The sequence below is a fragment of the Artibeus jamaicensis genome, unplaced genomic scaffold, assembly GCF_021234435.1.
Source record: "Artibeus jamaicensis isolate MK-2021 breed Jamaican fruit bat unplaced genomic scaffold, CSHL_Jam_final contig_3109, whole genome shotgun sequence".
Taxonomy (NCBI): Eukaryota; Metazoa; Chordata; class Mammalia; order Chiroptera; family Phyllostomidae; genus Artibeus; species Artibeus jamaicensis.
The window spans coordinates 745,727-767,475 of record NW_026521716.1 but is presented as its reverse complement, the minus strand read 5'-3'; the positions used below and the strand labels follow the sequence as shown (position 1 = coordinate 767,475).

Here is a 21,749-nt window from a genome sequence, read left to right as displayed (position 1 = left end):
CGCGGTGGTCTGTGAACCAAAGGGTTGCAGGTTCGATTCCCAGTCAGGGGTCACGCCTGGGTTGTGGGCCAGATCCCCCACAGCTGGGGGCGTGTAAGAGGCAACTGATCCATGTATCTCTTACATGTTTCTCTCCCTCTCTTTCTTACTCCCTTCCCCTCTCTCTAAAAGTAAATAAATAAAATCTTTAAATAAAAAAAGTACTCAGAACGAGGCCCGCCTCTCTACGTGACTGCTTCCCGCCCCAGACTGGTTTCCACAGGCAGAGACGCCCCCATGAACGTGCCAGCTGAGGGCTTGGCCCAGGCGCTGTGGCGGGATGCAGCAGCCGGTCCTCCATCCAGCCCAGGCCTCTGGGTGGCACTGGGCAGCGTGTGCCGGGAGAACACGCCCCCGGTCCACGCACACACAGGCGCCCGGCCCGTCTCGGCCCCGGGGCCGGCCCAGCGCGGGGCCAGGAGCAGGCAGAGCAAGACACTCACGGCTGCAGTTGCGGCTGCTGGGGTCCAGGGTGTAGTGGGAGGCGCAGCTGCAGCGGTGGCCGCCGGGCACAGCGAGGCACAGCTGCCCGCACTGGCCGTTGCCGTGTGTGCAGTCGTTGAGGCCGTCCTGCCGGGAGGAGTGGAACACCAGGATGTCCATGACAAAGTCCAGGTGGCCCTGGATGAGGGTGCGGTTCCGGCCGCTGGTCTTGTCCGCCCGCTCGATGCTGTGCAGGTTCCAGTCCGTCCAGTAGATGTACTCGCTGTACTGCGTCAGACCGAAGGGGTGCGGGAGGTCGTCGGCAATCACGGCCCGTTCCTGACCTGCACGGGGACACGGGCAGGGCGTCGGCCACAGCACAGGGCGCCCTGTGGCCTGGCAGCCTGCGCCGGGGCCAGAATGTTCAACCACGTTGGGAATCGAGCAGGATCGGCTGACGCTGACGTGCCCCGGCCCCAGGACCAGGCAGCTGCACAGCCCCACACGGGAGAAATACCCACAGCCAGGCAACGCAGACAAGGGCGTGCTCGGCAGCCGCGGGCTGCGAGACCAGCCAAACGTCCATCAACGGTGGGATGGATGAAAAGGCAGTGGCTCTTCATATAAGGAAAATGATGCGGCGATAAAAAAGAGCAGTGACAACATGGGGCGAATCTCAGTCTTTAGACTGAAAGACGGCAGACAGTGAAGAGCATGTGATGTGTGATCACATGGACAGAACGTTCTGGAACAGCAGAACTAGTACACGGAGCTGGTGGTCAGGGCAGTGGGCTCCCCACCTGCCAGCATCAGAGGACTCATAAAGCAGCAGCCAACGACGGCGCACTGACGTGTTACCACTGATGTGGTCCCACTGTGCGCCCAGCACTGGGCTGTGTCGGACATGCCTGCTCGGAGCTGGTGGGACCAGGCTCAGTGGGAAGGGTACCGGCAGGGCTGAGACTCGGAGGAGGGGCAGAACACACCCAGGGCCCGGGCGACCCCAGTACATTCTGTCCCTCGACCCAGCCTTCCCTTGTCTAATAACTGTGTGTCGTGCGAATGCATCTTCACCTATGTTCTGTTTCACAGCCGATGAAACGTGTTAGTGACATGAGAACATGCTGGCCACACATAGGACTTAGAAAGAAGACTGAAAATTATGTGTGGCATCATTTGGAGCGATGTTTTAAAAACTATTTCTAAAAAGTAACACTTAAGGTTTGTAACAAGAATATCACCTAAAAAAGAATTTAGAAAGTTGAAACTGAAAAGAAATAACATAAATACTGGTTATCAGTGAGTGGTGAAATTATGGATAGCTACAACTTTCCTTCACCGTTTTCTGTGTTTTCAGGAGTTTCCAAGTTGATTATTTTATCACTAGGGGAGACAAGTGTATGGCCCTAGGGTCCGAGCAGCGCTCTGCGACCTCAGGCAAGCCCTGTCTGTGACCTCCTCGGCCGGGTCTCCGCATCAGTGAACACCCGGGCTGCGGGATGTTCTGTCAAATCGGATCCCCAGCCCAGGGCTGAGCCGAGAGCCAGTTCCGGCACTGGACACGGTGGTCATCTGGGCCTCAGCCCACACGCCTGGGGTGCAGCGCAGAGAGGGACAACCCTCAAGAGGGCATGGGGCTGGGTGAGCCCTTGGGGTGTGTCCACCCCTCCCGTGGGGCCTGGGGACCCGCTGGCCGGAGGGCGCAGGGCAGTGGGCACTGAAAGATGGCACGCTCCAGACCAAGGCCGCCCCGCCCTGCCAGACCTGCCCGGCTCTCACCCAGCATGTTGGACGATTCGATCATGTTGGTGTCCAGGTCTGTCCAGTAGAGGCGCTGGTCAGCGTAGTCGATGGTGAGGTCGTTGGCCCGGCCCACCTTGTCCACCAGCGTCATGCAGTTGGTCCCATCCATGAAGGCTCGCACGACCCTCGGCTTGCCGCCCCACTCGGTCCAGTAGATGTAGCTGGAAGACGGGGCGGGGCGGCGAAAGGCCGGGTGGGCTCAGGGGCGTCCCGCTCACAGCAAGGCAGCCGGCAGCAGGGAGCAGGACTGCCACCATCTGCCGAGCGGGACCCTCCGTGTCCCAGGGCAGGCCACGTCCGTGCTATCCCTCCAGGGGCCGTCACCTGGCTGCCTCCTGCTTCTGAATTCCTCCTGCAGCAGCTCACCTGCAGGGGAGGTGCGGTCGCCCCATTTACAGACGACAAACAGGTGCACCGACGAGGTGACCGTGAAGCAGAACCGAGCTGACCACCCAGCTGGGTGCCTCTGTCAGGGACAAACACTCGCTAAGCTGGACAGGATGCCCCAGGTGGCAGGGGAACCAGGATGAACCTGGGCAAGGCGGGACGTAAGGTCCCTTTGCGCAGACAGGGTGGGAAAGAGGGCCCGAGACGGCAGGCGCTGCCGGGCCAGGGGCCAGACAGTCTCCTCACGCACCAGGAAAGGAGTCGTCCTCAGTCCAGACTCAGGCGAGCCCGCCTTGCTCATTCCCTGAGACCAGGACCTCTCGGGTCTCCCATCCTGGACCGTCCCCAACAGAGCACACACCAGGCAGGGTTTGAGGGGCTCCCTGCACGTCGCTGACACTTTATGGGATGAGAGCACTGTGCCAGCTGCTCAGAAAAGGAACCTCAGTGTCAGAGGGACATGCCCCCTGGCTTCTTGGGCCCCAGTGCCCAGGGGCAGAGCCCAGTCCTCCGACAGACAAATGCACAGGCGTGAGCCCTCGGCTGAGGGGCCTGTGTGCAGCCCAGGATCCAAGGAGCCCAAAGCCAGCTCTGAGACGTGGGGCCTGGGGACAGGGGGCAAGAGAAGGAGAACAGGCCCCTTGGCCCAGCCCTGCTCTAACTGGTTCTGTGACCCTGGGTAGGTCACTGGGCTTCTGAGCCTCAGCTTCTACCTCTGTGTAACCAAGGACAAAAACAGCTGCCCCTCGAAGGCCCCCTGGACACTGCACTGAGGGGCCCACCTAGACGTGCCCAGCACAGCGCCCCAGGCACCAGCTGCCATTCCTTCCTTCCACTCTGGTCGCCCCCCCGTGAACCAGCCGATCGTCCAGGGTCCGGTCAGCTGGGCAGCCACTGCCTCCATCCCAGGCCATTCCCGTGCTGGCTGCCGCAGAGACGTGGCAGGGGGACAGGGACAAAGAGGATGCTTACCCCTTGGTGGGGTCCAGGGCCAGCGACCTTGGGTTGTCCAAGTCCCTCCACACGAGGACCTGCCGGAACTGCCCATCCAGCCGGGCCACCTCGATCCTGTTGGTCCCAGTGTCCGCCCAGTAGAGGTTCTTGCCCATCCAGTCGACGGCCATGCCTTCCGGGTAGTCGAGGCCAAACTCGATCACGTGCTCCACCGAGCTCCCGTTCAGGAAGGCGCGGCTGATGGTCTGGGGGCAGGCGGGGGTTAGAGGATGCGGGTTAGGAGCCAGGCCAGCTGGGGCAACTACTCACAGAGTTGGGGGCCAGAACAGCAACACGTGAGAGTTTGGAATGAACTTTTCAAATGCAGCAAAATAGAAACCTTTGCGAAAAAGCATTTGGCTATGCTTATGTGTACACTCTTTCTCCTGAAATCATCTCCAAAGGCACGGACAAAAACACAAGAGACAGGGAACTACCGGAAATACAGAGGGACCCTGCACGCAGAGACCTCACTACTGAGGTCGTTCAGAGCTGGGGAAACGGCAATGACCAGAGAACACTCAAAGTAGGGCAACAGTTAAGTACACTAGGGAATATCTGTGTGGTGGAGCCTTTCATACACTTAAAAGAATTCTGTTGGCCCTGGCTGGGGTGGCTCAGTGGATTGAGCACCAGCCTGCAAACCAAAAGGTAAAGAAGCTTCACGGGCACACGGATCTCTCACAACTCAACCTACTGGCACTAAAGCAGGTGTGGACAATCCGTAAACAGATGGGCACCGCCATGTTCCAATAAAGGTTTATTTACAAAGGCAGGAGACCGGCCCACCAACCTGTTTGCCAAACCCTGCTTCCCGGTGTGAATGGAAGGATGGGGTCGACATCGTTTCACGGATGCACAGTCGCTCTAAGGCAGCCCATCTGTGGGTCTCCATGAAGGTCGTGATCATTCATGTTCCTTTATTAAAACAGGCTCGCTAATACTTTATTGGCTTGAGCTGAATTACAGTAAATATATTTTTTAAAGATTTTATTTATTTATCTTTAGAGGGGAAGGGGGGAAGGAGAGAGGGAGAGAAACATCAATGTATGGTTGCCTTTTGTGCGTCCCCTGCTGGGAACTGGCCTGCAGGGAACTGGCCTGCAACCCAGGCAATGTGCCCTGACTGGGAATCGAACCGCAATCGTGTGGTTCGCAGGCCCGCGCTCAATCCACTGAGCTACACCAGACAATAAATATTTTTAAAAATTTGACCTGGCTGGTGTAGCTCAGTGGATTGAGTGCTGGCTTGTGAACCAAAAAGTCGCCGATTCGATTCCTAGTCAGGGCACATGCCTGGGTTGTGGGCCAGGTCCCCAGTGGGGGACGTGCAAGAGGCAACCACACAGTGATGTTTCTCTCCCTCTCACTCACTCCCCCCCCGAAAGTAAATAAAACCGTAAAACGGAATGTAAAAGCCTCTGTGGCGGTCCCGTGGCAGGCACGGTGCTCACAGGAAGCGACGCACAGGACACGGAGCGAGCCGCGCACCGCACCTTCAGGCTGACGTCCGTCCAGTAGATGTGGTTGTTGGACACGTCGAAGTCCAGCGCAGAGGCCTCCTTGACGCCCGTGAGCGGGATGGCCACGTCGTTGTTGTTGGTCTCGAGCGAGATCCTGTGGATGGTGGCCCTGCTGGTGAACACCAGGAAGGCCTCGGGGACGATGCAGGTCCTCATGTCGCTCAGCAGCTCCAGGCCGATGGGGCAGCCGCACTTGGTCGCGTGGGGCGTGAAGAAGCACAGGTGGCTGCACCCCCCGTTCCCTTCTGCACACGGGTTGGTCCCTGGAAGTCAGCACACGGGCCTGCACGTCAGCGGCTCGGCAGAGAGCACGCGATTCACCCCCCAGTCGGTTGTGCCTTTATTTTCGCCAGACACAGATGGTGGGGGGGACACTGGGTGGACATGACGGGAGCCCAGGTCTTCCCTGGGACTGGACTGGCAGTGACAAAGGGTCCCCGCCGATCCCCAGGTGTTAGCGCACTCCAACACACAGCAACCTGGGGTAGAAGCTAGTCCCATCCCTGCTCTTCGGTTGTGGACACGAAAGGGCAGAGAGAGACATGGTGGTTAGGAAGCCGGGAAGCAGCTCAGAGAGAGTAAGAACCAGGAGGCCTGGCTCCCAGCCTGAACTCCGGCCTGGGGGCAGCAGTAACGCCACGAGGCGATGACGGCACAGTCGTCCCTCCCCAGGCCAGGGCTACTGGCTGACCGGACTGGAGCCTGAGGTCCCAGCCAGGAGCCTCCCCTGATTCGCCAATGACTCTCAGTGACGTCCTAAGCCCAGTCCAGCCAGGACGGCCAAGAAGCCGCTCCTTCATTAAGGCAGGTAGTGCCCAGCACGTGAACTGATCTTCGGCCGGTCTGCAAGTCTCACCCACCTACTGCGGCGCTCTTCCGATTGGCTCTAATTTAATGTTAACATTTCAGTTTAAAAAGCACCCTTTCCCCCCGCGTCTGTCAGTAAATTCTATGAGGTGAGAGACGGAGATACAGAAATAGAGGAGGGTGGGGGTGATGCGGGGGATGAACCTAACTTCCCAACCTTAAATCGCCCCCAGGATGCGTCTGTTTTCTGATCTCTGGGGTTTTGTTTGTTCTTTAAACAATCGCTCACAGGTGGGCCCCACCGCCCACACGGGAGGATGAATGGGGGTGGATGCTGTGCCGGTTCTGTCACTGCAGGTGGGACGAAAGGCGGATCCCAGAGAGGCAGGACCCGGAGCGTTCCCGGCTCCGCCCACACAGCCTCCGGCCTCCAGGCCTCTGCTCCACCGTCCCTTCTTTGGCAAAGCCTGCTCCCCACTGGCCCCTTACATTCCAAGCTCAAGTGACTTCCCTTGGATTTTAAAGGCCAGGCATTCTGCTGACACCCCAGCTACAGCCATCCGTCTGGTAGCTAAGCTAAGGGGCACCTCACCCACCAGACGTAAACTACTTGAAGGCAGGTACTGGGTCCTCATGTCACTCGTTCATGCACCTAACAAAGGTCTGCGGAGCACGTCTGAGGTGCAGGCACCGTAGCAGGCCCTGGGGCCCCCACTGGGGTCACAGCCCCTGCCCCAGGGAGCCCGCAGTCCCCCCATCCTGGCCCCATCACACCTGCATGCTACGCTCTCCAGCACAGCTTATACGCTGCATTTGGATTCCTTTTCCTCAAGAGACAAAATTGCGCGAAGTGAGCTGTTTGCAGATCTTGGCAACAAGGTCAAGGCCGGCAAGGCACGGCTTACCTCCTCCTTACTGATAAAGGGGGCAGTACCCTAATTAGCATATGGGGTCGCTCTGGGCGCTGAGGCACACGTGAGCTGTTATTGTAACAGTTACTGCCAGCAGGGCTACCCCTGGTCAGCACACAGCCCCCAAGCCCATCCGTCCCTAACCAGGCACTATCGCCGTCCCTGTCCTGCCCACCCCCAGAGTGAGGCGCCCCAGCTGGACACTTCCACCCCCTGAGCTGGCAGCTGGTGGACCGAGGGACAGACACAGCCCTGTCGTTTCATCGCCACACCAGTTGGCACAGCTGACATGCGGCGGGAGGCTGACCAGACTCACCGATGAACTTGGCCACGTTCACGGCCTTGAGCCCCATCAGGTCAGGCAGCTGGTCGATGATGACGTCCCGGCTGGCCTTGACCTTGTGCACACGCTCGATGCTCCGACGCTGCCAGTCGGTCCAGTAGATGAAGTCCCCCAGCAGCGTGAACCCGAAAATGTGCGGGAGCTTGTCCTCCAGGAGCGTGCGCCTCTTCGTCCCGTCGATGTTGATCACCTGGAGGGACGGACACACGAGTCTGACCCAGGCTGGGGCCTGCGCCGCACGGGCTCGACTCCCAGGAGCCTCGCCAGGCCATGGCACAGAGCCGGCGACGCCCCTCATGAGGGCGCTGGAGGAATGACATTTTCAGTGAGGGCCACCCACCTGGGGCGGACGCCGTGCTGAGAGGCGGAGCGTGGTCTGGAGCAGGGGAGGCAAACAGGTGTCTCCTCCCAACCCACCGCCGAACTGAGGGGCTGGGGGGGGCCGCCTGGCACCAAGGCGCAGGTCTCAGCCCTGGGGAGGCCCCAATCACACCCAAGACATGGAGCTCCAGGGGCCTGACGACTGTGGCACTGCAGGCTCTGGGCAGGAAGGCCCACTGGTCGGAGGACTAACGTCTCGCTCGCCCGAGTCTGCGTGGCAGCTCCAGGGGCCTCCGAGCCCAGACGCATCAGCGGCCATTCGCTCTGAGAGGTACGAGCTAAATCCTTGTCCCAAAGAGTTGGCGCTGATTGAAAGCATCGACCACAAAAGCCACAGAGGAGGAAAAATGCTGTCAAACACAGAACGCCTTAACCAGCTGACACACACACACACACACACACACACACACAGAACGAGACCAATTCCAACGACAGGTGTCCTCCAGACGCTCACTATAAAAATGCAACACCCAAACCTGGGGCTTGCAGGCCAGGATGAAAGCAGCGCCACGAATCCAAAGCAAGTCTCAGCAGGCCGCCTGCAGACAGATGACATTTCCAACCCATCAGAAATACTAAAACCCTCTGCTCTGCAGGCAGCAAACACACAGGACAGACCAACACGTGCTGAGCAGAAAAGACTTTAACCCCAGCTGCCGTGGCTCAGAGGACTGAGTGCAGGCCTGGGAACCAGAGGCTTGCTGGTTCACTTCCCAGTCAGGGCACGGGCCTGGGTTGCGGGCCAGGTGCCCCACAGGAGGCGCACGAGAGGCAACCACACATGGATGTTTCCCTACCTCTCTTTCTCCCTCCCTCCCCCTTGCTCTAAAAATAAATAAAATCTGCTGTGGTGGGGGGTGTTTCTCTCCCTCTCCCTTCCTTCCCCTCTAAAGATTATCTTATTTTATCTTTAAATAATATAATAGTAATATTTTTTTTAAACTTCAGTCCTATTGGACAGTACAGGGCAACACTGCTGGGTCAAGAGGGAGGGCCAGATGCCAGGGCCCCACAAGCAAGTCCCTGGCCCCCTTGGACCTCAGTTTGTCCACCTCTAACTGAGGGGACAGTCACCCGGGGAACTTAACCAAACAAAGAACAATGGCCGGGTCGCAACCTGGGGCAACACGATCAAAATCAGGAGGCCCTGGACCCAGGTGCGGGTCCCAAAAGCAGCTCCCACAGGCAGTGCCGATGGGCGACCGGCGGGAAGCCTAGTTTGGAGCCTCCCCTGCACCACAGACGGGGGAGCTGGGTCGCACCCGGACGGCAGACCTCGGGTGGGTTTCTGTGCGGGAGGCTGGGCACCCCTCCCAACACCCCCGGGCTGCTGGGGTCAGCAGCACAACTGACCCTTGAACAGCACAGCAACAGGGGTGCTGACCACCCCCGAAAACCCCAACACGGCTTCTGACTCTGCCAAACTTAACTACTGACGCGGTCGATGGCCACATATGGCCGGTCGCACCTCGGCCCTCGGCAGCTTCTGCACTTGCCAAACACTTCGAATGAGAAAAGAATGCCTCAGCCCTGGGCGCCCGCCTCTCGAGGAGAAATGGAGGTCGACACCTCGGTCTCACGGGAGCTGCCCAACGTTGGCCACTCGTCATTCTCAACACTCGTCACGAGTTCCAGATCGAATAAACGACCAGCACTGAGGCACCGCGGTGTGTCCGTACAGCATCAAATGCTGTGTCCTCACAATAGAGCAAGCCAGAGAAAGAAAACGTCGTTAAGAAAATCAGAAGAGAAAATAAAGGTGTTGAAAACAGCCCGCGTGTAAGCGGGCCACACAGTTCAACCCCCTGCAGTTCAAGGGTCGCCTGCAGATGGCAGGTGACAGATGGACTGACTCCCAGGAACGGTCCAGGTGCTGGGTCGAGTTCTGGCCCCACAGCGGGAAGGCACAAAGAGCCGGCGGCGACGTGCCACATGCTGAACACCGAGCCCCTCGGGGAAGCCTGAACAGGAAACTTGCACCCAGGCGGGGCCGCCCTAGGGTGGCAGCGGAGGAAGTGACGGGGGGGCCTGTGTCCCCAGGGAGCCAGCCCCTTAGAGACAGGGCTCAACCCTTGGCCCTCAATTCAGAGGAGCGGAGCTGGGGGTGGGGACTGGGGTGCAGTGCGTCCACACCACGAAGAAAACAATTCACATCCAGGAAAAACAAGACCCAAAGGTGTTATTATTTCTTTTGTATTTCAAAACCCCACTCAGGGGGAAGAGACACATGGGTTTCACACAGGCAGCAGCCTCCGTGGGCATCTGGTCAGCTGCTTCCCTGGACTGGAGCTGTGTCCAGCTTGAACCCGGAGTGAGGGTCAGCTCTGGGCATGCGCACAGACGGCAGCAACAGTCAGGCGGGTCAGTGTTCCCCAAGCCTGTGCCATCAGAGCCACGGTGTGAGGAGAACGGGTCCCCAGACAGGGCGGTCTGAGCGCACAAAGGCCCCTCAGGCCCCTCGGGCCCCTCGGAGACATCGGTTGGTTCAGGGGGAGGCGAGGGTCTGAGAAGCCGAGCGGGAAAGTCGCCCGCGTTTCCCCAGTCTGTGTCACCAGAGTCCCTACACCTGCACTCCGCCAGCCTCGCCTCTGAGGGCTCCCGGGACGGGCTCCACAGTGACAGGTAGCCCGCCCCAGGTGCGCGGTCCTGGCCTGTCCGCGGGGCCGCGGTGCACACCCGCCCCATCTTCCTGCCATTGTCTTCAGTTCCTGCTGTTACCTCTGAAACTCACATAGCTCCTCGCTTCCCCACCCCTTCGGCTCCTAACTTCTGTCCCTTCTGCTCCTCCTCATCCCGGCGGGGACGTTCATATGCCGCCCGCTAGCCTGCTGCCATCTCTGGGCTTTGTCGGTGAGCTGATTCTAAAAGTGCAAGGTCACTGGTTTGTGGTGTGACCCGGAGCAGGTCCCTGTCTCTCAGTTTCTCGACCACAAATAGAGACTCTGCCACGCACCTCAAAATACCGTGGTGGGACCGGCACGTGAACCCCACACCCTCAAGTCGTCTGGGCAGTGCCAGTCAAAACCGCGAGACACCACAGTCCACCCCCAAGGGCGGCCATCCACAAGAACCAGGAAGTGACAAGCGACAAGTGTCAGCGAGGACACGTCGCCACCCAAGCCCATGTCCACCTCTGCCCAGTGCGACTGTGAAGTGGTGTGGGCTGTGGGGACAGTCCGGGGTCACCTCGGCAAGTCAGGCGTGGAATCACCACATGGCCCCCAACACACACCTGCAAAATGTAAAACCGGGCACTCAAAACGCAGAGGCACAGAAACACGCCCAGCGGCACTGCTCACAACCACCGGAAATGCACACCAGCCCGGCGCCCGGCAGCAGGCGAAGGGGCCGGCACAACGCGGCCCGTCCACACAACAGACGTTACTCGGCCGTAAGAAGACGTCCACCTGGTGCGAGAAGGTGCCTTGATGCGTGAGGACACACCGCCCGCAGGACGGTGGTCACCCCCGGCGTCAATGATGCTGACCATGTGCCGTCTTCAGCTGGGTGCTGGATGTGTGAGGACTCTTGCTTTTTTCTGACGTTGTATCTTAACACAGTTTAAGACTCACAGGAAGTCACAGAGTAGTCGAGAGGGTTCCCACCTGCCCTTGGCCCAGCCTCCCCCACGATACCATCCTAACCACAGTACCCGCTACAATGCTCCTAAGTAGGCTACTGTGGCGACATGAAAGGTATGGTAATTAAGTTCTTATTTCGAGGATTCTGACTGCTCGACTAAAGAGCCCAGGCCCTAACGCATCTGATGGGCTCCAGGCAGCCAGGCCAGGCCTCCACGTGACACTCTGGGCCCACGCATGCACAGTCAGGGCTGGGCTGCGCAGGCTGTACGGACCGCTTCACGCCCAGCGCTCGCCGGGGGGCGGGGGGTGGCTCACCTCAATTTTGTCCGTCTTGGCGTCTCCCCAGTAGAGCTTCCCCTCCTGCAGGTCCAGGGCCAGGCCGTTGGGCCAGCCGAGCGATGTGTTCACCAGGACGTGCCGCTCCTGCCCGTCGAGGTTGGCGCACTCGATTTTGGGGTTCTCGCCCCAGTCTGTCCAGTACATGAGGCTGGAGGAGAAGCACATGTTGGTGAGCGTGTCCGTCTGTCTCATCCCTGCTGCAGGCCCGTCCCCATCTCATGGGAGGAGCTCGGGAAATGCTGGCCAACAGGACGAATGAGGGGCAAGCCGAGGGGCAGGACCGGGGGTGCCCCAGGAACAGGGGTGTCCCCGGTGTGGGCTAACTGCTCAGGGCTCCTGGACTCGAAGGGGCCGCGGGCTCCTCTCCCACCAGCAAGCCAGCGGAGAACAGGCGCCCTGACAAGGGACCTGGGGGCCGGAGGGACTGAGCGCCGAGAGGGAAAAAGAGGCCGAGTGGAGCAACGGGTCCCCCCATGCAAAGCAGGTGACACATCTCTGTGACCCCGAAGAGCAAAACTAGATCCTGCGGTGGCAGCCCTGAGGCAGAGGGTCCGGCACTAGGGAAACCTCCCGGAGCTTCCACACCTGTAGAAGTGCCCCAGGCGCCGGGGTCTTCCACGCCTGACTGCTGGCCCATCTCCTGGGAGGGGGACGGGCTCAGACGTGGAGCTGGGAGGGGCAGGGAGGCCACAGAGGCTGTCACTCAACAGAGTCATTCATCGGTGGCAGAGAGGAGAGCAAGCCCCGAGCCACAGCCCCTACGCTGGAGCAGGCATCCAGGGCCTCTGCCTCCTGGCCCGTTACGCCCGGGGACCTGCTTCTCACCCTCACCCTCCTGGGGGACAGTCTTGCCCTCAGCAGCTGACGCAGAGCAGCGTCTGCCTACCTGTCCCACCATGAGCAAGCCCCCTTAACGTCCCTGCACAACCTACGCCACAGGGGGAGAGGGGAGGAAAATATTTCCCCACCGCATCGTCTGAGTGTGGCATGCGATCAGAAGAGGCAGGCCCGTACACGGACAGCACGGCAGCGGCCGCCGCACTGCCACCACGATTAGCCTGGAAATCGCCCTGCGGACCATTCCATTTTGCAGATGTGGAGACTGGCACCCAGGGAAGACACGACTCGCCCAAGGTCTCCGGGACCTTCTACACAATTGATACACAACAGCCTGTGTCAGCGCTTCTCAAAGCCTGGCCCCCGGACCAACATGACCGTGAGAGATTGTCAGAAGTCAAGTTCTCGGGCCCCGTCCGGCCTCCTGAGTCAGAGCCCTGGGCGCAGGGCCCGGCCACATGCATGCAAAGCAGCCCTCCTCCCGGGGGTTCTGACGCAGGAGAAAGTTCCAGAAGTTCTGTGCAGCCTGGCTGCCCGCCCCCAGCCTTACCCCATGACCGGGTGCAGCACAATGGCGCGGGGCTCGTCCAGGTCCTCGGACACCAGGATCTTGCGGGAAGTGCCGTTGAGGCGCGTCACCTCGATGCGGTCAGTGCCCGTGTCGGTCCAGTAGAGGTTCCGGGCCACCCAGTCGACCGCGATGCCGTCAGGGTCGTTGATCTCAGTGTTGACCAGCGTCTGCGCACCCGAGCCGTCCAGGTACGCCCTGCGGATGGCCCGCACCTCGTCATCGGTCCAGTAGACGTAGCCCTCCAGCGGGTCGTAGTCGATGGCAATGGCGTGCCGGATGTCGTCCACCTGCAGGACGATGTCCGTGAAGTCCGGCGTGTCCAGCGATATCCTCCGCAGGTCTGTCCGCCGCGCCAGCAGCAGCACCTCCTCGGCCCCTGTGGACACACCACGAGCGGCGGGGTAAGAGGCTTGCAGTGGGACAAGAGGCTGGGCCCAGGGCGGGCACAGCAGGGGAGGGGCTCGGCAGGTCCCCAGGAGCTTCCCTGCAATGACAGGTGATGGTACAGAACGTTCACTAGATCTTCCTGCACGGCCACAAGGTCACCCTCATCAGAGCCCTGTGAGGCTGGCACTATTTGTGCCACCACAGTATAGATGAGAAGACAGGGGCACAGAAAGGTTGAGCAAGTAGCCGAAAGCCACACAGCCATCCGGTTTCAAGCCCTGCAAGCCCCTCTCCTGGCTACAAACCAGCCCCAGCCGGGCACTGGGCTCCGGGCCCCACCTGCTCTACACTCACCTTTGTGGCTCCACTGAAGCGTGGCTTCCTCCCTGAAGCCCCGCCCTGCCCCGCCCACAACCACACCCACGTCAATCACCTGGCTGTCTCACGGACAAGGGTGAGCACCTGGGGAAGGCAGCCCAGGCTTCCTCTTTGTTACCCAGTGGTGTTAACATGTGACTCCATCCTGGATCCTCCCTGCTGGATTTATCAGAACTACCAGCAGCAGAAGGAGCACACGGAGCCTCCTGTGGACTCAGGGGCCCTGGGGTTCTCCCCAACCCAGGACTGGACACCTCCAAGACTGCTAGGGACAGCACAGGGCCCTCCACCCAGAGCAGGGTCATCATTTGCTGGTACATTCTGGCCCTTTCTCACCCCAAGGACCCACAGAACCAAGATGATTAGGCACAGACAACACCACTGCCACTCTGGGGCCACTTACCTGGTTTGACACAAGACCCAGAATGGGGAGGGACCCCCTGAAGTCAAACAGCATCACAGGATGCAGACAGGGACAGATCCAGCCTGGCACCTCCCTGAGACGCAGGCGCCCAGGCCCAGCCAACTGCCCGGTCTCCTCAGTGCCTGGTCAAGCCACAGACATGGTCTCCTGCACCTTGGTGTCAGCTTCCCGCCACAAGGGCCAGGCCCTCAGAACCTGTGCCCTGCATTACAAGTGAGAGCAGGAACCAGGTCCCTAGTCTCCTGCTCCAAGGCCCAGAGTTCATAATCCAGTTCTTCCACTAGAGGGCGCACACATGACAGCACTGGTTTCCTGAACCTGGGACAGGGAAACTGAGGCAGGCCGCCAGGGAAAAGTGCACTGGGAGGCAGGCAAGGCTCAGAAGGTGGCCCAAGTGACTGACTACACTGGACACATCCAAGATCCAAATTCAGATTTAGTGGGAGGTGTTCGGGCAAGTTCTGACTGGAGGTGTCGGAGGGAGAGGAGGGGAATTCTGGATTTCGACAGACTGTCCTCCTCTGGGCTCCATTCCCAAAATGCTCTGCTGACATCTGACCTGTCCTTCACGGCCGAGGTCACATGCCTCCTCTTCTCCCAGAAGCTTTTCCCGCCTCGCCTCCCCAGTGGGTGGGCTGGCCACCCACTCACTTGTCCTGGGCCCCTCTGTTTGGGCATCACCCCTCCTGGCTCCTGGGGGTCCCGGCACACGCCCCCTGCTCTCTGCCACCCCAACAGGAGCCCACGCTCCGAGCTGACATCCTAGGACAAGCAGGGAGAAGTCAGGGCCGAAACCTCCTGCTACGGCCTCTGCTGCGCGGCTTCGGGCAGGTCCCCAACCCTCTGGACGCCTTGGCTCCCTCATTTATAGCCAGGGAGGAGTCGGCCCAGCCTGATGGTACGAGTCCCCGTCCAGCTCTGACGATCAAAGGGACCATAAACCAAACTCCATGGAAGGTTCTAGCTTCGTCTGCCCCCATGGGGGAGGTGGGGAGCCCCCCAGGGTCCAGCCAGGGAGGGCCCTGTCCAAGAGGACACCCACAGAACTTTCCAAAGAGGCTGTGGGGTGGCCACACGGAGGTCGGGCAGCCTCACTGCACGGGATGTAAGGGTGTGTGTCAGCCCTGGCAGGTGTGGCTCTGTGGATTGAGTGCCCACCTGCGAACGAAAGGTCGCCGCCGGTTTGATTCCCACTCAGGGCAGATGCCTGGGTTGCTGGCCAGGTCCCCAGTGGGGGGTGCCCGAAAGGCAACCACACATTGATGTCTGTCTTCCTTTCTTCCTCTCTCCCTCCCCCTCTCTCTAAAAATAAATAAATAAAAGCTTTAAAAAAGAGAGGGTATGTCTAGGCCCACTCGACCTCAAGGAGCACTTCGACCACACCCCCCGACGGAAACCGACACGCAGTCCCGAGGTGCATCTGGAGCCTGCGTGGCCCACCCCCTTGCCGTGACTCCGGCACCAGCCCCGAAACGGCCCAGCCCTCACGCCAGCCCCTGAGGATGGGTTACTGCTGAAGAGCCTGGTGCACAGACGGATTGAGCTCCCCGCCTAAGGGCACACAGCAGCGAGGGGGAAATAAGTTCCCACGAACACTTTAATCCCTGCAGCTGGCACACGCAGGAGGCCCGAGGGTGACGCGCTACCGGGGGCGCTCTGACGCCACCACCACCTTTGTGGGTGGCTGCTTTCAGCCAGACCCTGGACCAGGTGCCGCAGGTGGAGATGGAACAAACAGGCTTGGGATCCGTCCCCCAAGGGGACGCGGGGCAGACGCCTCAGGGAGCCAGGGCACCAGTAAACCAGTACCAGGAAGGAGGGCCAGGGCACGGGGCAGCGGAGACGGGGGCCCTGGTCTCCAGTTCCAAGAGCTTCTGCGCCCAAGGGGCTGTGACCATCAGTGACTCTGGCAGGGTTTGCCCCGTGGGCACAGAGCCGTTGGGGCCCAGGTGTGCCAGGCTCCGGCCCTCAGGTCACAAAGTCTCGAGTATGCCCCCCCCACCAGGGACCCCCATTATTGCTATCCCTCAGGAAGAAGCCTCTGTAGCTGAGCCAATGATTAAATGCTGGGATACACTGGTGGGTGTTAATTGACTCCAAAGGGGGGGTCTTTCACACCCCTTTGGCTGCAGAGCCTTTGAGGTTCTTCTTCAAGCTTTGCCAAGGAAAATGAGAAAAACACAGAGCCCAGGACGCCAGCCGGAGTGCCTGAGGGTCTGAGGAGGCCGTGTCCAGCAGGGAGGGAGCTGGGCGCTCTGTCCATGGCCAGGCCGGTGCGGGCCACAGACACCAGCCCACGGCCGAGACCCTGAGGCCACAGGCCAAGGCTACTGCCCACAGGTGATCCCCAAGGTTGTTCCTGCCGAGGTCGGATCGGAGCAGCAGCCCTGGCCTTGGGCCGCCCGGGCGTGGGCTCAGGGCCCTGAGCCGGGCCATGAGGAGGAAGGGCTGACCCCCTCCCTGAGACCAGACACAGAGGCTGGTGGGAGTTTGTTTAAACACCAGGGAAGTAAACTGTTTAAAACTAACAGTTTGGCCAAATGGTTTTCCTTGGGGTTGTCTAAACAAATAGCCTTCCTCACAGAACTGCCAAAGAAAGTGAAACCGTCCTCTCGCTGGCCGGCCGACTGGCTGGCTGGCTGCACAGCAGTCCCTGGAGCCTCCTCGGGGCGGGGGGGGGGGGAGGCGGGGCAGTGGGGGTAATGCTCCCGACTTTGTCCTGTCCTACCTGCTGGTGCACGCACGGGACAGAGGACGGCATCTCTGCCTGGCGCTGAGCACGGCAGCCTGGCACAGGCCAGGTGGGGGCACGGCCTTCCCGGCAGAGGCTGCTCTCCAAACAGAACAGCAGCCCGAGGGAGGCCTGGTCGTGGACACATCCAGTTCAACCCCCTCCCTCCCTCCCGCCCACCTCCACCCAGGCCCAGCCATGCCCGCCCTCCCCCAACAGGGCCACGCAGACAAGGTGGGACCCGGAGAGGCATGGCTGAACACGCTGCCCCAGACTGGGGGCCTGCCCCGGCGGACGTGGCCTCCCTCGAACCCCCAGAGCCAGCAGGCCATGCTCCCTGCGCAGGCTCCAGGGAGGGACGCCCCCGCCTCTTCCAGCCTCTAGTGGTGGCTGGCGACCCTCCACACTCCCTGGCTTGTGGCTGCACAGCTCCAGTCCCTGCCTCCAGGGCACACAGCCTCCGCCCCTGCGGGATCACCAGTCCTTGGACATGGGGCCCACCTTGGCCCCGTGTGACTCGGTCCCTCAAATGTGCAGAGACCCTCTTTCCAAGAGAAGCCACTTTACCAGGTTCCCGGGGTGGAAACTTCAACATGTCCTTCAGGGGCTCGGAATTCACCCCACAAGGGGCAGGGAGCCAAGTGAGAGGAAAGGTTCCGTGTGAGGTTTGGGGAGGGCACCCCAGGCGGAGGAGGAGCCCGGGCAGCAGGCCGCAGCGTGGAGGCCGGGGCAGGCAGGACGGGGGCTGACACCCACCTGAGCTCGTAGGCCGGTGCCCACCGAGTCTCAGTTGTCACACAGGCCACAGCGCTCCCCTGAGCACGTTCTGCACCCAGGACCCGGGGGCAGCTCCGGGCCCCGGAACAAAAGCCCGGCAGGGATTCCGCCAGCGTCCGTCTGCAGTGCGACCTCTGGACAGTCCCGTGGCTTCCTGCGCCTCTCCACAAAGGGCCCGGTGGTGACCAGGCCGGCCCAGGGGCCTCCACAGTCCCTGTCACACCCACGCGATGCTCTGGGTGCAGCACTGAAGCCGCCACGGACAATATGCGAACAAAAGCGTGCAAACTTCCTGTATGGACACCGAGCGTCCTGTCGTTGCTCCACATCACAAATAGCTCTTCTTGGAGTTTGTTGGGGGGTTTTTTTGCAACATAAAAATGTAAAAGCCATTCTTCTCTCCCAGGCTGCACACGCCACCGGCAGTTTGCCAGCCCTCGTGGGAAAGGTGCGTGTGACTCTGAAGGTCCTGGAGAGAAGGACCCGGTGACAGGGAAGCCGAGCAGCGGCGGCGAGGAGAGACCACGCAGGTGCCGGGCCCACCTGTCCACTTGCCCGCGAGCCTGAAACTGCTCTCAACATGAGCGTCTACGAGTTTTTTAAATTAAAGGCCTATCAGTTTATCAGAAAACCACCCAAAGCCGGCAGTAACAGGTGAAGACCGTCAACACGAATTAGCAGAAGACAGCACAGCCGACGAAGACGAAACACGAAACACAGGCTCCAACTTGGTGACGTGCGAACTGAAGGGGGGCCTGTGGCTCCCACCTCGGCCAGGAGGGCCTGACGTGCTCAGTGTGAGCGCTGCCCGCTCCCCCCGCCCCGCCCCCGGGGACCTGCCAGGGCACACTTCCTACACAGCAAGGTGGACAGGGACCCTCTGACCCGGCCCTTTTCCCTCAGAGAGCCCAGCCCAAAGCAGCAGTAAGAGATGCACATGACGTCAGGGTCACCGATTCCTGGTCACGGAGAGTCACCGTCACTTGGTGAAACCGGCAAACGCCAGACGGAAGACAAGCAGCTGGAAACAATCCAAACGTCCTACAACACAAACCGTGTAATAAAGACGGACACTGGGGCTCAGGGCCCCGCAGCGGGGCCGGCGCCGGATGCTCTCAGGACCGGTACTCGGGTCGGACATGGCGCCGCACACATGGTGTGAACAGGTCCTGCAGAGCCAGACCCGGACAGACGCACGGAAAACAGATGAACGAGAAACACACCAGGATGCTCCCAGCGGCAACCCCTGGGCGGCAAAATTATGGGTGGTTTTTATTTCCTCTGTTATTTTTTATGGTGTTTTCCTTTCTACAGCGAGAATAAATGTTACTTTATGACAAGGAAAAAGCCAAGACTGGAAAACACAGGTGGGTGCCCAAGGTCACCCTCAGAGGATCTCGAGATTGGGGTGGGGAGCTGGGTCTGGGCTCTAGGCGCTGGGGAAGGAAGGACCCAGCCCCCTTAGACTGCCCCTCAGGGACAATGCATGTTGCCTCCAGGATGAGCCCTGTGGGGGCAAGAGCAGTGGGAGGGGGAAGGGAGGGGGCAGAGGAGCTGAAGCCCCCACAGCCCAGCGGGGGACACCCTGCTCCCAGATGGCCCAGAATGGGGGCACGTAAAGGTCCTCACGGTTTATCCGCAAGGCAACGTGGGGAAGGGGTTTTAGTGACGAGGCAAATACCGGTATGTTCCAGGGCATGGACTGACCTCGTCAGCACAGAGGAAAGAGGAGGGGCCCCGAGCGCCCCCACCCCGTCGCCCCACAGATAAGGTAGACATGGCCACCAGTCCCCGATGAACCTCTGAGGCTCCAAGGTCATGGCCGCCTTAAGAAGGTCGGCCCCACCCGGAGGCCGGCACCACCCCAGGGCAATGTCTCCTACTGGCTTCTCTCGGTGCTGGGGACACAGCAGACAACAGCCTCTCTCCACCTCCTGGATCCGCCCCCCACCGCCAGCCCTGCAGTAGCTCCAGGGCCTCCTTCAGCCCTGTGCCCCTGCAGCTGCCCCCACGGTGGGCAGAGTCGCCTCCTCCTGGGCCTGGGGCTGAGTGGGAACAGCCGGGTCCCAGCACGGGCCGCCGCATCCACCCTCCAGACTCTGAGGCCATAAACAGCCTCACGGCAGGCAGGCAGCTGGCTTATTTTTGTTTTTAACAATTGATTGAGTTTCTCCACTGCCCCCCTGGGGCAAGTGGTTGGACAAAGCTGAGACCGCAGCCCAGCATCCTGGCCCAGGAAACCACGCCGAGTGACCACAGGGTCACAAGGCACAGAGGAAGTGGCCGGGCCGGGCACTGGCTCCGCTGGAAACCTGAGGCCCAAGCAGCTGTCCACCCGCATGGCCCACCCCGGGCCTCCTAGTGAGTGCACAGAAAAGCTGTCACCGCCAGGAGTGGCCAGGCAGGTGCCTCTGCCTGCTCAGCTCTAAAAGGGGGGTCACCTCTGTGCCCAGAGGCCTGGCAAGGCCAGAGAACAGCAAGGTCAGGGCCAGCCTGGTGACCCCCTGCATCCAGCCCCTCCCTCCAGTCTCCAGGAGTCGCCCCTCACATGGTCCTCTGCCCCCACCCTGCCCAGCCCCTCAGGCTGCTCAGCACACAGGCAGCACAGGTAGTGTTCTTGGTCACACCTGACTCCAGCCCCCAGCCTCATTTCCTCACTGAGTCACCTGGAGCAAGCAGCCTGACTTCTGTCCCCACGCAGGTGAAACTGAGGTATGGACAGGCCCCCCCGAGAGGCTGGGAGGGTCCCTGACAAGGCAGCAGCCCCGAAGCCCAAGGCCACAGCCTGGCGCACGTCCTCTCCCAGTGCCACTGAACATGCACCTGGGGCCCTGCCTCCACCGCCTTCCCTGTGAACCAGGGGCAGGGCTGTGCGCTGCAGTCTCACGCCCCTGGCAGAGATGGGCTCGAGAGAGACAGAGACCCAGGGGCAAAGCCGGTTGGTTGGGAACATTGAAGATGGGCAGCCCAGCCCTGCCCTGGCCGGGGGAGCTCAGTTGGTTGGGCAGCATTCCCCTGCACCAAAAAGTTGCAGGCTCAATTCCTGGTCAGGACATGTGCCTGGGTGGCAGCTGCGTCCCCCATGAGGTGGGTATAGGAGGAAACCAATCAATGTCTCTCACACTGATGTCTCTCTCTTTCTGTCCCTCTCTCCCCTTCCTCTCTCCCTAGAAGCAATGAAAACATGTCCTTGGGAGAGGATAAATAAATAAATAAAAGAATGGCCGCCCCGAGACTCCAAAACGCGGGTGCATGAGGCTTTAAAACCGGTGATGACCTGGGGGGGGGGGTGCTGTGAGCCACTTCTACAGCACGTGGCTTGGGGCTTCGATGAGCCTGTAGTGCTGGTCTGAGCCAGGACACCATGGGTGTTCCACAAATAGCAGCCACTCTTCCCCTGGTCATACCAGCTGTCCTGTGGCTCCAGGAGATGGTATGGCTGGGGGCCCGGGCAGTTCAGGGCAGGGGGTGGGGCTTGGCCAGGCTGCTGGGGCTCCAATCCCATCCCCGTCCCTCCTTCTGTGTCCTTGCAGGGGCTTCACCACCCATGCACATGATCCAGGCCAGTCACAGCCGCCCACCCTACAGCTCCTGCCAGGCACTAGTGAGGACAGGGCTCAGTAGAGGGCCAGTGCCACGGGCAGCCCCCAGGAGTATGACTGCGGCCGCCTGCCCTGCCCGTGGCGGACACCGGCGTTACGGAGCGGGCTGAACCGTACAGAAAAACCACCTCTCAAGCTTGAAAGCGGTTGGGCATCAGTGGGTCACGGGGGCTGATACAACTGCACATGCCTCCCAGCGAACAAGGTGCCTTTGGAGACGGGACTGGCTGCGTTTCATACTCCCAGGTCTCCGAGGCACAAGATCCCGCACTTCGCTGGGGGCACCGGCCACACCATGCAGGGTCGAAACCAGGCCCAGGCGGCCGGATCCCCACCAAATCAGGTATCGGAACAGAAAGTAAAAGGTGGAAAAGACCCTCCTGGTCTTTCTCTGATGATGAGCCGGCAGCCCACGGCATCAGTCCAGCCCTGCCCAGCCCAACCAGGCAGGGCCCTCGTCACCACCCCAGGGCCCGTGGAATTGGAGGGGCCGGGGCACACGGGCACAG

At 60.7% G+C, this 21,749-nt stretch overlaps 1 protein-coding gene across 1 annotated transcript in view; it reads right to left on the bottom strand.

The window, feature by feature from the left end:
- LRP5 (LDL receptor related protein 5) overlaps positions 1–21,749 on the bottom strand; it is an 86,141-nt gene that overhangs the window by 21,655 nt on the left and 42,737 nt on the right. Inside the window, exons 6-12 of the mRNA XM_037135209.2 lie at positions 12,921–13,317; positions 11,510–11,681; positions 7,203–7,419; positions 5,142–5,431; positions 3,625–3,851; positions 2,242–2,426; positions 483–806 (exon numbers count right to left, since the gene is read on the bottom strand). Coding sequence (XP_036991104.2) covers positions 483–806; positions 2,242–2,426; positions 3,625–3,851; positions 5,142–5,431; positions 7,203–7,419; positions 11,510–11,681; positions 12,921–13,317 — 1,812 coding nt within the window. The remainder of the gene's footprint in view (positions 1–482; positions 807–2,241; positions 2,427–3,624; positions 3,852–5,141; positions 5,432–7,202; positions 7,420–11,509; positions 11,682–12,920; positions 13,318–21,749) is intronic.